General features: G+C 45.1%; 1 protein-coding gene across 1 annotated transcript in view; it reads right to left on the reverse strand.

Annotated features, from left to right (window-relative positions):
• ANK1 (ankyrin 1) overlaps positions 1–14,535 on the reverse strand; it is a 348,995-nt gene that overhangs the window by 119,420 nt on the left and 215,040 nt on the right. Inside the window, exon 2 of the mRNA XM_042783661.1 lies at positions 893–994. Within this exon, the coding sequence (XP_042639595.1) occupies positions 893–994 (102 nt within the window). The remainder of the gene's footprint in view (positions 1–892; positions 995–14,535) is intronic.

The raw sequence follows: 14,535 nt of genomic DNA on the forward strand, positions 1-14,535 counted from the left end.
TCCCTATCACACACCTCATTCATTCCAATCTCTCTTTTAGCTGTGAATTTAATGCCACCAGAAGACCAACTGAATCCAAATGGGATCTCAGCCCTGGGAGAGAGAGAGCAAGTAGTATTTTGTATTTTCAGCAGGGGTAGGAGGGGCAGAGAAAAGAGGATGAAGGCGACATGTTGCCCAAGAAAAACTTCACCTATGTTCTATAAACCTGCCTCTGGCAGCTCTGTAAAAATCATCCAAACCCCAAGCCCAAGCCACACTCCTGTTTGCTTTCTAGAGGGTATTTCCCCTCTACTCAGGTAATTCCTAGACCTTTCAGCCAAAAACCCAACTTTGTTCTCCAATCCATCCTGAACACACTGCATTTTCATACCAGCCTGTCCCCAAGCCAAACACCTCTAGTTTAGCACCAGGAGCTGCAAAAGTAAGAAGGCTTAAGTCAGAACTGTCTTAACATACTGACTGAATAAGGCCTCATTCACCTGTTTCCTTCCCAACCCTGGAGCCTCCACAAAGGCTGCTCAGGGACAAACGAGATTTAATGTCACAACTGACACACACCTTTCAAAGGCACTTCCTCCTGCCCTGCCCACTTTCAAAGGCCCTAACATCTCTGACAACAGCAGGAACCAACTGCAGTTTCTAAGAGAAGCCACAGCAGGGAATCTGAGCTGGGCTTGCCACACTGTTGAGGTGTCAGCCCCTCTCTGTGGGAACCTGTACCCACAGGGATAGTAACTCCAAGGCTGGGGCCTTCAGCAGGTGGAAGCCCTTAGGGGATTTTTGAGACCACTTGGAAAAGGTTACTAAAGGCCATTTTGAAGCCCTCAGGAAATGGCAGCAGGCAAGAGCTACTCTTCAGAGACAACAGGCCTGTCTCCATCCCACTTACCTGGTTACAGGTGTTAATATCTACCCCATTCCGCAGGTGATCCAAAGCTTTGTCCAAATTCCCTGATCTTGCTGCCCTCAGAAAACTGGTAGCAGCATCGGCCTGCAAGGAAAAACAAGACACTGTGAATGTCCTCGTGTGTTCATGGCCTCACTCTTCCATTCAAGCCTATGGACCCTGGAAAGGGCTAAGGCCATGGCAGCAGACATGGTGCCCTCCCATAATGGTGGCTGTGGCCACATGGTACCCAGCATAGTATGGGTACCCTAGAGCTGCTGATTGGACTGCCCTCGGGTCCATAAGGTGAGATTGTCTCAAAGACCAGTCCTCCCTTCCTTTTAGTATGTTTATAAGTAAGCATGCTTGGCTAGGACCCAGGAGGGACCAGCCTTTGAGAGGGACCCCATTCCAAAGTTGAATATTCAGCACTTCTGTTCCTTACTTGTTGCTCAGCTACCTACTTCATGGACACCAAGCCACTGTCACCAGGAACATTGTTTGTATTAAAGAATGACAGGAAGAGTGAGAGCTGGGGAAAATAAAACAAAATCTACTGATACAAGTATAGACAGATGTGAATGAGGATTGGAGTGAAGCAAATCTAGGCTCATAGCAGCTCCACTGTGACTAGCTAAGTCACCTAGGGTATATAATCACCCTTTGCTTCTGTTTTCTTATCTGAGCTAGGGAGAGTATAACACTTCTGATACTCTTACTGTGAAGAGTTTTTAAAATAACATAAAGAAAGTGTTGAGCACACTGCCTGGCACACAGCATGTGTACAGGTTGAGTGTAATAGGTGTTATAGATTGAATTGTGTCTCCCAAAAAGATATGTGACATTTTAACTCCTGTGAATGTGACCATGTTTGGAAATAGAGTTGTGAAGATGTTATCAGTAGACGTGAGGTCATATTGGAGTAGAGTGGGTCCTAGTCCAATTTGAGTGGTGTTCTCATAAAAAAAGAGAAGGGACATGGAGAGACAGGCAGAAGAAGGATGGCCATGAGAAGATGCATCTATAAGTCAAGAAATACTTGGAGTTACCAGAAGCCAGAAAAGACAAGAAAGAATCTTCCCCTAGAGACTTCAAGGGGAGCAATGGCCCAGCTGACATATTGATTCAAACTTCTAACTCCCAGAATTGTGAGACAATACATTTCTGTCTTATAAGCCACCCAATTTGTGGGACTTTGTTACGGAAGCCCAAGAAACAAATACAATAGGTGAATGTAGTCACATAAGAAGCCGTATGTGAAAACATGTGAAGTCATTTCTACAGAAGATGTGAAGTGATTTCTTCTCCGCCCTAGGGGTACTATATCTTCTTCCTTGACATGCCATGCTCAGAAAACATGCTGTAGTGAGTTGAATGTGACCCCTCAAAAGATACATCCATGCCTGTGAATGTTATCTTATTTGGAAAAATTGTCTTTGCAAATTTGATTAAATTAAAGATTTTGAGATGAGATCATCATGGATTACCCAAGTGGATCTTGAATCTAATGACAAATGTCATTATAAAAAACAGAAGAAGAGAAGACAGAGAGAGAAAAAAATGTGAACATGGAGGCAGAAATTGAAATGATGTGGCCATAAGCCAAGGAAGCCAGCAACCACCAGAGCTAGAAGAAACAAAGAACGAATTCTCCCTTAGAGCCTCCACAAAGAGTGTGATCTTGCAGACACCGTGATTTTGGACTTCTAGCTTCCAGAGTGGTGAAAGAATAGATGTCCTATTTTAAGCCACCATGTTTGTGGAAATTTGTTATGGCAGCCACAGGAAACTGACACACATGTTAATGATTATTATGCCTAAATACGGAAGACTTAATACCTAGAGTCATTATCTCAAACCATGTGTGTACAATTAAACTCCTGATCCTCAGAGGAAATGCAGGACACATAGGAGTGCATAACTATGTGGGATACGGGAGGGAGGGTTACTGGGCAGGGAGGAGAGGAGACTGGGTTAGAGTTGGGGATGGTAAATGGGGAGTGAAACTAAACGTACATGTAATGTTGAATGTGAAACAAACTCTTAAAATAAAAAAAAAAAAAAAAAAAAGAAAAAGAAACATTAACTGGTCCTGCACAAATAAATAAATAAACTCCTGATCCTCTCCTCAAAGTAAGATCGTGACCTTGATTTCTCAAATGCAGTTTGTCAGCATTATGAGTCTCCAGTCTCACCATCTTCACCTGAGGGCCCCACCCTCCACACTCCCATGCTGCCCCACTCTTCACCCTGCCTCACCACCTCAGCCCTCTAATACTGCTTTGTTGTTGTTGTTGTTGTTATTTGCCACCGAGTCGGCCCCGACTCATAGCGACCCCTCCTTGGGTTTCCAAGGCAGTATCACTACGGCTTTAGGAGCACCAATTCCTCTCATAGCCAGCCCCATTCAACCTCTGCCACGTGGGTCATGCCATCCCTCCCCTACTCCAGGACTGACTCAGGCCTCCTAGTAAATAAATTTGAATTTCAGCTCTGCAGCTACCTGTTCATGACATAGCCACGTTCAGATCTCACTGCCCTCCAACATAGCAGGAAGGCTCACCTCCCTGGTCCCCTCTTTGGAATTCCCATGCTCTGCCTACCTTTAGACCTACTCTCTGATTACTCCCTGGACCCTGAAGCCCTCTCCACTCTTGATCACCAATTCCAAACTGCCCTTCCTTCTAGGTCCAACTCAGCTCCTATCTCCTCCATCATGCTGTCAGATACTCAACACTTTCACCACCACCACCAACTCCAACTCACGGTGATGCCACATATGTCAGAGGAGAACTGTGTGTCACAGGATTTTCAATGACTGATTTTTCAGAAGTGGGTCACCAGGCCTTTCTTCTTAGGTAACTCTAAAACCAAACTCACTGCCATGGAGTCATTTCCAACTCATAGTGACCCTTCCTTGGGTTTCCAAGGTGGTATCTCTATGGAAGTAGATTGCCCAGTCTTCCTTGCGAGGAGTGGCTAGTGGGTTTGAACTGCCAGCTTTCTGGTTAGCAGTCAAATGCCTTAGGCACTACGCCACCAGAACTCCTTAAGGTGCCTCTGGATGGACTCTAAACACCAACCTTTTGTTTAGCAGCTGAGTGCATTAAAAGGTTGCACCACACAAAAACACCCCACTCAATGTTTACCATCTTTAAATCCAGGAAGCAGTCCCTGGGTAGTACAAAAGGTTAAGTGCTCAATTATCACCAAAAGATTGACTGTTCGAACCCACCCACAGGCTCCTCAGAAGACAGGTTTGCCAATCTGCTTCAAAAAAAGAAACAGCCTTGGAAGCCCTATGGAGCAGTTCTACTCTGCACATGTGGAGTCATGTGAGTCAGAATGGACTAGATAGCACCTAACAACAAAATCTAGAAACCACAGAAACAGGAGTTCAATTTTTTTTTTTAATTGTGATTTGGGTGAAAATTTACAGAGCAAATTCACTTTCCAAACAGCAGTTCACACACACTTTGTCTCATGACATTGATTACAATTTATCACAATGCAATAGCTCCCCTTCCACTTCCTCCCATTAGTTACCTCTTCCTTGTGTCCATCCCTCCATGCACTCCTGCCCCCTGAGCTGTCTCCCTGTACATACACAGCCCTTCTGCCCTTTTTCTCCCATGATTGTTCTCTCTAAGGAGTGTATCTACCTCAGGTAAATGTTCAACTCATATGCCTGTCTTTTGTTTGGCTGGAAGCCACAGGTGTGGGTTCAGTTCCAGACCTGAAGGGCAGCTAGGGACCATAGTCTCAGTGGTTCCACCAGGCTCTATCGGACCAGCAAACCTGGTCCCCACCTTTGTTTTCTCCAAATGATTTTGAGTTTTGTTCCACATTGTTCTCCCTCTCTATCCAGGATCTCTTACATAGATTCCCCTCCAAGTGGTTGACAGTGGTAGTCGGGCACCATTTAGTTCTTCTGGTCTCATAGTCATATAGGCTGTAGATCGCATGATATACCAGTCTCTAGGACCAATTCTTTCCATGAATTTTGGTTTTCTTCATTCTTCTTTGCTCTGGACGAGGAGAGATCCATCATTGCATCTAGAGAGCTGCTTGCAAGCTCCTAAGATCCCACTCACTACTTGCCAAAGTAGAAGGTGAAACAATGTTTTGTGTAGTATGTTATGCCAATTGAGCTTGATGTCCCCTGTGGCTATGGTCCCGAGACCATAGGTTCAACTACTCAGTCCCTCTGGGTAGCTGGCTGTGACCAAAAAGTAACTACAACCTTGTCCCTTGTCAGCTCTACTATACATCTGAGAATTCAGATAGGAGCTTGATTTTTATAATACATTTTTCTCTTGTTATTTATTATATGTAAGTCTTGTCTCCCCAATCAAATTGCTTGCTTTTGGGGGCAAGGACCAAATTTTCTACTTCTTTTGAATTTTTCAATGGATTATGGTCTGCTAGGCCAAGGCCTCCCTTGGCCTAAAGCATGTGGCACCTAATGTCCCCCAGTTCCTCAGCAAGGCATCTGTGGTGGAGAAAATACTCAAGAAATGAGGATTAGTCTGCTGGTTCACCGTGAGCTGGATTTCCCGAGAAATCAGCCTCAAAGTCTACTCGCTCAAACAAACGCCTATCAGAACCTGCTGATTCAGAAAGCCTGTCTGGATTCATCTGTTAGGAAAAACACTGTATTATTCCCCAAGAATGAGAGTACTTAAGGGACATTTCTCCTACCAATTAACTATTTTTTGTAGCACATTAATAGGACTCAGGATGAAAACCTGAGAATAGGTGGATAAAAATAGATGTAATATCAACTAATGACACTGTTTGTTCAAACACTGAATCTAGGAAGCAAAGCAGAATATTTACAACAGACAGATAAGTGATAAACAGAGGGTAAAGGAAGTACAATCTGGATTAGAGTGAGGAAGCTAAACAGTTTCCCTAGTTTCTATAACAATAAAATTATAAAAGCAGTCATTGAGCCAAGTGCTTTACAAACATTTTATCTTTTCATCCTTAGCACAATCTATGAGATAAGTATAATTATCATCCCCATTTTAAAGGTCATTAATCTGAGGTTTGGTGTGGTTATTACCTCGCCCAAGTTCTGTAGGTAGTTAACTGGGATTCAGCCCAGGTCGGCCTGACTAAAGCCTATACCTTTCTACTGTCCTTGACTCCAAGGTGTATTCTTAGCAGTTTCAAAATTGAGGGTGTCCAGACACCTTTGAAAGACTGGGGGAGGGGGGGTGGGCTGGATGGGGCTCCATGCTTTTGCCAATTAAACAGTGAATCTTTGACAGCAAAAAGCCCCAGGCAGCTCCCAGTGGTCCCTGGCTTTGACCCTGGCCTCTGAGTTAAGGCCAAGACAGATCTCTAAATAGGAATCATAGGAGCTCTGGTAGCATAGTGGCTAAGGCACTTGACTGCTCACCAGAAGGCTGGTGGTTCAAACCCACCAGCCACTCCTCGGAAGGAAGGTTGGGCAATCCTACTTCCATAGTGATACTGCCTCGGAAACCCAAGGAGGGGTCGACTATGAGTTGGGGCCGACTTGACGGCACATAACAACAACAACAACTAGTCCCAGACCTTTTTTCACTGATGATAAAATTGAGGTCGGGGGAGGTGCAGTGACTATGTTATTACCCATTGCCTTTGAGTCAATTTCAACTCCCAGTGACGCTACAGGTCAGATTAGAACTGCCCCATAAAGTTTCCTAGGCTGTAATCTTTATGGGAGCAGATTGTCAGGTCTTTCCCACTGGTTGGGTTTGAACTGCTGACTTTTTGGTTAGTAGCCAAGTACTTCACCATTGCACCAACAGGGCTCCTTCTCCAAAGACTACAGCCCTGGAAACCTTATGGAGCAGTTCTACTCCATCCTCTAGGGCTGCTCTGAGTCGTAATTGACTTAATGGCAGTGGTCAAACGTTAGGGAAGCAGAACGCCTAAGGTCACACAAATAGTTACAGAAGAAATTCAATGACTAAAACTTGTTCAACTTTTCTTTATGGCCTTCTCTAGGCATAGAGTAGTAGGACATAAGCAGGATCCTCAGGGGATTTTAGAGGTGAATTGTAGGTAATGGCATCACTCTCACTGGCTACTGAGGATCACTCAGTTTAATTCTATAATGTATTTACTGAGGTCCTATTTAAAGTCCAGTGTCCTGCTAAGGCAAAGAGAGAGGGAATAAAAAATCAGAATACAGTTCCCTGCCCTCATGGTTTGAAAAAGTAAAGTGACGAACTATAAAGGGGGTCATTCATGCATGCATGCTTCCACTGATTCATTCAACAAGGATTCACTGAGCCCTTCTAGGTGCCAGATAATATTTAGCGGCTCTAGTTAGTATAAAGCAAAAAAAAAAAAAAAAAAAAAACCTCAATGCCATAGAGTTGAATCCAATGCATAGCAACCCCCATTGGATTCCCAAGGCTGTAAATATTTACAGAAGCAGACTGCTTTATCTTTCTTCTATGGAGTGGCTGGTGGGTTTGAACCACTGACCTTTTGGTTAGCAGTCAATGCCTTAACCACTATACCACCAGAGCTCCTCTAGTTAGTATAAGAGAACTATTTCATCATCTCACTCTTCTGAACCCTATTGCTAATCTATCTAATTGAATTATCTCCAACTCCAACCTGTCCTAGGTGCAATTTCTTGGTGCATCTAAGAACAAATTTTATAATTCAATATAGCAGAGAGGGAGTTTAGAAAAAATCTTATATTTTTCATTTAAAATGTATTTACCTGACTAAACACCAACCAAAACTCTTTCTATGGCTATGGCAAATTAGAGTCCCACCCATAACCTGCTGGGGAGCCTCAGGGAGGCCTTTCTGTAAGAAGAGACTAAAACCAGCTACTGTCAGGTTGGTTCCAGCTCATGGTAACCCCTTGTGTGTTGAAGTAGAACTGTGCTCCATAGGGTTTCATGGATGATTTTTAGAAGGAGACCACCAGGCCTTTCTACCAAGGCACCTCTGGGTGAACTCGAACCACCCCCTTTCATTAGCAGTAGAGTGTGTTTTCACCACCCAAGAGGCAGCTAAAGGTGGCCGCAGTAGTTAAAGTGTTTAAGCTGCTAATTGAAAGGTCGGTGGTCCAAACCCACTAGCCTGCTCCATGGTAGACAGATTGTGGCATTCTGCTTTCATAAAGATCTACAGCCTTGGAAACCTTTGGGGCAGTACTACTCTGTCCAAAAGGGTCTCTATGAGTTGGAATCCACTTGACAGCAGTGGGTCTGTTTTTTTTTTTTTTTTTTTTTTAACAACAGTATAACTCCAGGTTCTGTGTTCTTAACCACTGGACTCTACTGCCTCATGGGCATTTTCTCACGTCCATAAGATTCTTCTCAAGTTCAGGTCTGGCTTTAGGAAGATTTCCACCTGCCCTCAGAGGCTGTGCTCACTTCAGCCCTCAAAATTCAGGAGGAAGGAAGGGGAAGGAAGGAAGTGGAATTCCTCCCGGGACTCAAGTTATCATGAAGGCTACTCTGAAGGGAAAGTGAACTCAGGTTACCTGAGACACTCAGACTATTATTAAACCTGAACTTCCTGAGGAGGATGGTACTAATATAGCAATAAATAAGTAGCTGAGGGGGGCTCCAATGTCCTGGAAAGGAGAAGCCGGAAGCACACTTTTAAATGCCAGCATGCCTGTAACACATGAGCACTGAAGGCTTCTAAAACACCACAGGCCAAGCCAAGTTTAGTTTCAGATTAGGTAAGAGAACCCCAGGGCTTCTAAGCATCTTCTCTGGGGCTTGCAGTGGCCTGAGTTTTCCCCAAGACAAATGTAGCTTACTTTCTAAGGTATTCAGTGCGAATTAAATATCTAAAAAGATGAATGGAAACTGAGCCATTGCCACGTAAACAGAGATAAGGCAAAATCTCTTTCCCAAGGAGGCTTGTTTGGGTGAAATGCAATTTGATTAACAAAGCCTTTGCCAATCATTCCCAGGAAGAGCTTCTAGATCCCTTCCTGCTGGTACTGCAGCATAGCCAGGAGACTGAGTGAGGCAAGTGGCATTCAGGATGTGGAGATGCCTGCTCTTTCATGGAGATTGCCTTCATATCCAGAGCACTCCCAAAGCCCAGCACCAGGGTATTCCTCGTTGCCCATTTCAGGCCTGGCAGAAAGGACAGTCAGCGCAGCCAGCATATCTGTGTGGCCTCTGCTGTTATCCCATTGACTTTGTTTTGTCATGAGGATTCTTTCATTTTTCTGTCCAGAAAGTTATACTGTTAACAGCTTTACAACCTGTCTCAAAGAGCCCCAATCAGACTGCGGTTGGCAAAGATAATATGAACAATTAACAATATCACTGAGAAACAAGGATAGAACAAGATGTATAGGCAAGAGTCCTGGGTTCTGTTTCAATCTCCCAACACGACTGGAGGGCATTGGAAAAATCATTGTCCATTCCCTTTGCTTTCTGTATTGGTGATGTGGAGGCCGAGTGATGCAGTCAAGTGTGGAGAGCCCAGGGTGAGCCTTGATGTTGGAAAGATCTGGGTATGAATCCCTCTGACACTTGATGCTGTGCTTTGCACAAGTTCCTAAACCTCAATTTCCCTATTGCTAAAATGGGAATAATACAACTGGCAGGGCGGTTGTGGGGACTGAAGCAGACAATGTATGAGGACAGCTCCCAGCTCCCTGGCACAAACACATCTCCCTTCTCCTGGACCCCATTCATTTCTTGCTACTTATGGACCACCAGGCCATTCGTGTTTCTAAGGCTTAGGGGTCAGGTGCCCGGCAGCCAAGCCCGGGGCATCCCAGAGGATCCCGGTGGGTCCCTGCAAGAGGCAGCGGGGCGCACCCCACAGCAAAATCCTACCGGCAGGACTTTTCCTCCCAGGGTGAGGGGACGCAGCCCCGCGCACCTCGGCCCCAGCACCCCTCAGGGAACCTCCGCGGCAGCTCCGCGCTCCTGAACGTGCCGCCTACCCGGCCGCTGCCACAGGTCGGGCGCCCGTGGGCCGGCTCCTCGTACCAGCCCCTTCGCGGTGGCAGCCTCTGGGCCAAAGGAATTTTCCTCTGGATCCTGCTAGAAGCCTTGGCGGCCGGCGTGAGGCAGCAGAAGGGCAGTCCCGGAGCGCGTCCCCGCACCCGCCCGGGAAAGTTGGCGCCTGGAGGAGCCCAGCGGGGACCCGCAGCAATGAGGACTGCGGGGCCGACTCCTAGCAAAGCGGCGGCCGGCAGCGCTCGAAGCGAGGCCGGGGAGAGCAAGGAGCGCCTATGACCGAGCACTCCCACGCTGGTCGGATACTCACAGCAGGGTCTGGGCAGGACTTGCCCTGTCGCGCTGCCATCGTCCGGCGCTCGCGCTGAAATCTGAGCCTGGCGCCCTGCTCCTCCTCCCCCGTTATCTGCTCGGCGGCGCGGGGAGCGCCAGCAAGTTACACAGCATCTGGCTAAAAATACAAGCTCCCTCCACTCGGCTCTGCGCGCCCGAGACCCTGCGCTCGATCGTTTGCTCGCCAATCGCTAATGGGATTTCTTCATTTTCTCTTCATTATAATGTCAGATGGGAAAGTTAATGCGAAGTGATCTCTAGAGAGAAGGCACCTGCTGCCAAGCCAAGTAGAGGGGGTGCGTGGCGGGTGAGGGAGGAGGTGCGGTCCGAGCTGTAGGTGCCGGCCGGCCCCCGGCGGAGAGCAAGCGTCCTGCCGATGCAGAAAGGAGGCAGACAAGTCCAATGGAGGTGAGGAGCTCCAAGCTGCATGACGCTCCGGCTCTGCCTCCTGCCACCCCGACTGCCCTAGTGAATGGGCCCCAGAGCCTGCAAAGACGGCCAGGGTGAGCTCAGCAAAGTCTATTTATGCCCCATAACCAATTTGCATGTTTTGAGCTCTTACATCGTGTCCTGAGATACCAGCTAATCAGCCTATTCCAGATTCTGCCGTAGAGCCCATGACGCGAAATGCAGCTGCGGAGCAGGATGCAGATCTATTAGATGTTACTACTGTCTCCCTCCTTCCTCATGTCTGAAGGGTGCTAATGAATTGTCACCAGACTGTGTCGGTGGAGTCAGAGCAACCAGATTTCTGCTCTGGGACATCCTTGCCTTTTAATGAGGTCATTTCAGGGGCAGATGTCAAAAGCATGTATGTAGGTGATTGGCAAAACCTTCGGGGGATGGGGGTGTGCGAAACCCCAGAGGTTGTTAAGAGCAGGCCCAACTCTCATGACAAATGATCAGCTAAATAAATGCCAGATCATTGTCCCTCTGGCATTATTACTTGCTCAAATCATGGATGCTCTGTACTGTAAGTCCAATGTCATGTTCTTGTCAAACAACAGCTAGACATAATTTCTAATATTCTTTTCCCCCACCCTTTACTCTTAGTAATTGTACTGAGAGCTGTGTGATGATGAGGAACTAATGGTGGACATACTGCATTACTTCATCTAATGCTCAATGCCACTTTGTAAGGTGTTGTTTTGTTGTTGTTCTTATGTGCCGTCAAGTCATTTCCGGCTCACAGTGACCCTATGTACAACAGAACAGAGCACTGCCCAGTCCTGTGCCCTCCTCATAGTCATTGATGTTTCAGCCCATTGTTGCAGCCACTGTGTCAGTCCATCTCATTGAGAGTCTTCCTCTTTTTTGCTGACCTTTCATTTTAGCAAGCATGATATCTTTCTCCAGGGACTGGTCCCCCCAGATAGATAACAGGTCCAAAGTATGTGAGACAAAATCTCACCATCCTTATTTCTAAGGAGCGTTCTGGCTGTGTTTCTTCCAAAACAGATTTATTTGTTCTTCTGACAGTCCATTAAAACAAAACAAAACAAAACAAGTCACTGCCATAGAGTCGATTCTGACTCATATCAAACTCTCCTTGGGTTTCCAGGGCGGTTTCTCTACAGAAGTAGATTGCCCAGTCTTCCAAGTGACAGACTGGGCAATCTACTTCCATAGAGATACTGCCTCGGAAACCCAAAGAGGGGTCACTATGAGTTGGAATTGACTCCATAACAGTGATATTTTCAATATTCTTTGTCAATACCATAATTCAAAGTCATCAAGTCTTCTTTCGTCTTCCTTATTCGTTGTTCAGCTTTTACATGCATGTGAGGTGATTGAAAATACCATGGCTTGGGTTAAGCTCACCTTAGTCTTCAAAGTGACGTCTTTGCTTTTCAACACTTTAAAGAGGTCTTTTGTACCAGATTTGACCAATGCAATGTCATTTGATTTCTTGACTCCTGCTTCCATGGGTGTTGATTGTGGATCCAAGTAAGATGAAGTCCTTGACAACCTCAATATTTTTCCATTTATCATGATGTTCCTTATTGGTCTAGTTGTGGGAGTCTTTATTTTCCTTATGTTGAGGTGTAATCCATACTGAAGGCTCTAGTCTTTAATGTTCATCACTAAGGGCTTCAAGTCATCTTCACTTTCAGCAAGAAAGGTTGTGTCATCTGTGTATCACAGGTTGTTAATGAATCTTCCTCTAATTCTGATGTCATGTTCTTCTTCATATAGTCTACCTTGGATTATGTGCTCAGCATACATATTGAATAAGTAAGGTGAAAGGCAACAACTCTGATGCACACTCTTCCTGATTTTAAACCATGTAGTATCCCCTTGTTCTATTTGAATGACAGCCTCTTGGTCTATGTACAGGTTCTTCATAAGCACAATTAAGTATACTGGAATTCCCACTCTTTGCAGTGCTATCCATAATTTATTATGATCCACATAGTTGAATACCTTTGCATATTAAATAAAACACAGGTAAATAGCTTTCTGGTATTCTTTGCTTTCAGCCAAGATCCATCTGATATCAGCAATAATATCCCTCCTTCCATATCCTCTTCTAAATCCAGCTTGAATTTCTGGCAGTTCCCTGCCTATGCACTGGTGCAAATGTTTTTGAATTATTTTCAGCAAAAAATTTCCTTTCAGGTGATAGTAATGATATTGTTTGATAATTTCCACATTCTGTTGGATCACCTGTTTGGTATGGGCACAAACAAGGATCTTTTCCAGTTGGTTGGCCAGGTAGCTGTCTTCCAAAAGTCTTGGCATAGAAGAGCAAGCACCTACAGTGTGCCATCCATTCGTTGTAAGGTTGCAGTTGCACAGATGAAGAAACTGAGCCCCAGAGAAGTTAAGAGACGAGACCAAAGTCACCACTAGTAAATGGTGGGTCCAACTGACTCAAAGTCCTTCCATTCACAGCACTGACAAGATTCCTGACCAAAAACAAAAACAAAAACAAAAAACTCAATGCTAGGAAGAGATACAGCAGAGGATGCTCCATAAGGTTAAAAAAGCTTTGAGAGTGTTTTCCAAAGTAAAGTGCCATGTTAACAATTAGGTTTCTAAGAAGTGGGACATATATGGATCAAGAGAAAAGGTCAGTATATTGCTCAATAGAGTGATCTGAAGTGTAATAGCACAACTAACTCTTCACTATGTGGGAAAAACAAAACAAACAAACAACAACAACAACAACAACAAAACCCTGGTATCTGGGGACAGAAACATCAGAATTCTCTAGGCTCAGAACCTCAACACTACTGGAGAATATTCCAGGATAGGCAGCGTCTGAATGGCAGGTAGAAAATGGTACAGTGCAATACCAAATGTCAGGGTACCCAGATGTGGGAAGTCTCTGTGGCTCCTTCTTTCTCCATGTACACATTTTTAAAACACAGGTCACTCTACAGGTCTCTTGCCCTGTGCTGCTTAAAACTTCCTGCCAGATTTGCTGGAATCCTCTACCCAGAGAGCTTCCATTAATAAATTATGGTTACTGGAACAGCCCTGATCATAGCCCAGTGGAATATCTCAAGGGATTCTAAAGTACCATTCCAACATTAATATTTAGAGAGAAAGAAAACATCTTACACAAATGGAAGGTGGATAATATGTATAACACTTTCACAAACACTAATACAATTGACTCACACAATTAACTGAAAGACTTGTTTTTAACTGCATACTTAAGATGTACAGTTTGATAAGTTTGGCCATATGTATAGCCCCATGAACTCATCACTACAATCAAGATAATGAGGATAAGCATATCAATCACCTCCAAAAGTTTCCTTGTGCACCTTGGTAACCCCTCCCCTTGCCAGTAGATTCACATTCTCAACCATCCTTGTATGGTCAGGTTCAATTTAGACATTCTAATAGGTGAGCCTCAGAAGGAAGACTAAGCAATCTACTTCCGCAGAACTACTGCCTCGGAAACCCAAGGAGGGGTCACTATGAGTCAGAAACGACTCCATGGCAGTAAGTTTGTTTTTTTGGGGAACAGGTGTGTAGGAGTGTCTCATTGTGGTTTTCATTTTCATTTCTGTAATGATGATGGGGCAATCTACTTCCCTAGTGATTCTGCCTCGGAAACCCAAGGAGTTGCTATGAGTCGGTCCAACTCGATGGCACATAACAACAACAACAACAACAACGATTAAAGGGAGCCCCAGGGTGGTGGAACCAGGTAATGTACTTGGCTGCTAACCAAAACGTTAGAGGTTGAGTCCACCCAGGAGTGCCTTAGAAGAAGGACTGGTGATCTACTTCTAAAAACTCAGCCAGGGATATTCCTACAGAGTCTGCGTCCACTCTCACGCCCACAGAGTTCCTGTGAATCAGGATTCACTTGATGGCAACTGGTGGTTTTTTTTTTTTTTT

This window comes from Orycteropus afer, unplaced genomic scaffold (assembly GCF_000298275.1).
Source record: "Orycteropus afer afer isolate SDZICR_OR568_19922 unplaced genomic scaffold, OryAfe1.0 scaffold00024, whole genome shotgun sequence".
Lineage (NCBI taxonomy): Eukaryota > Metazoa > Chordata > Mammalia > Tubulidentata > Orycteropodidae > Orycteropus > Orycteropus afer.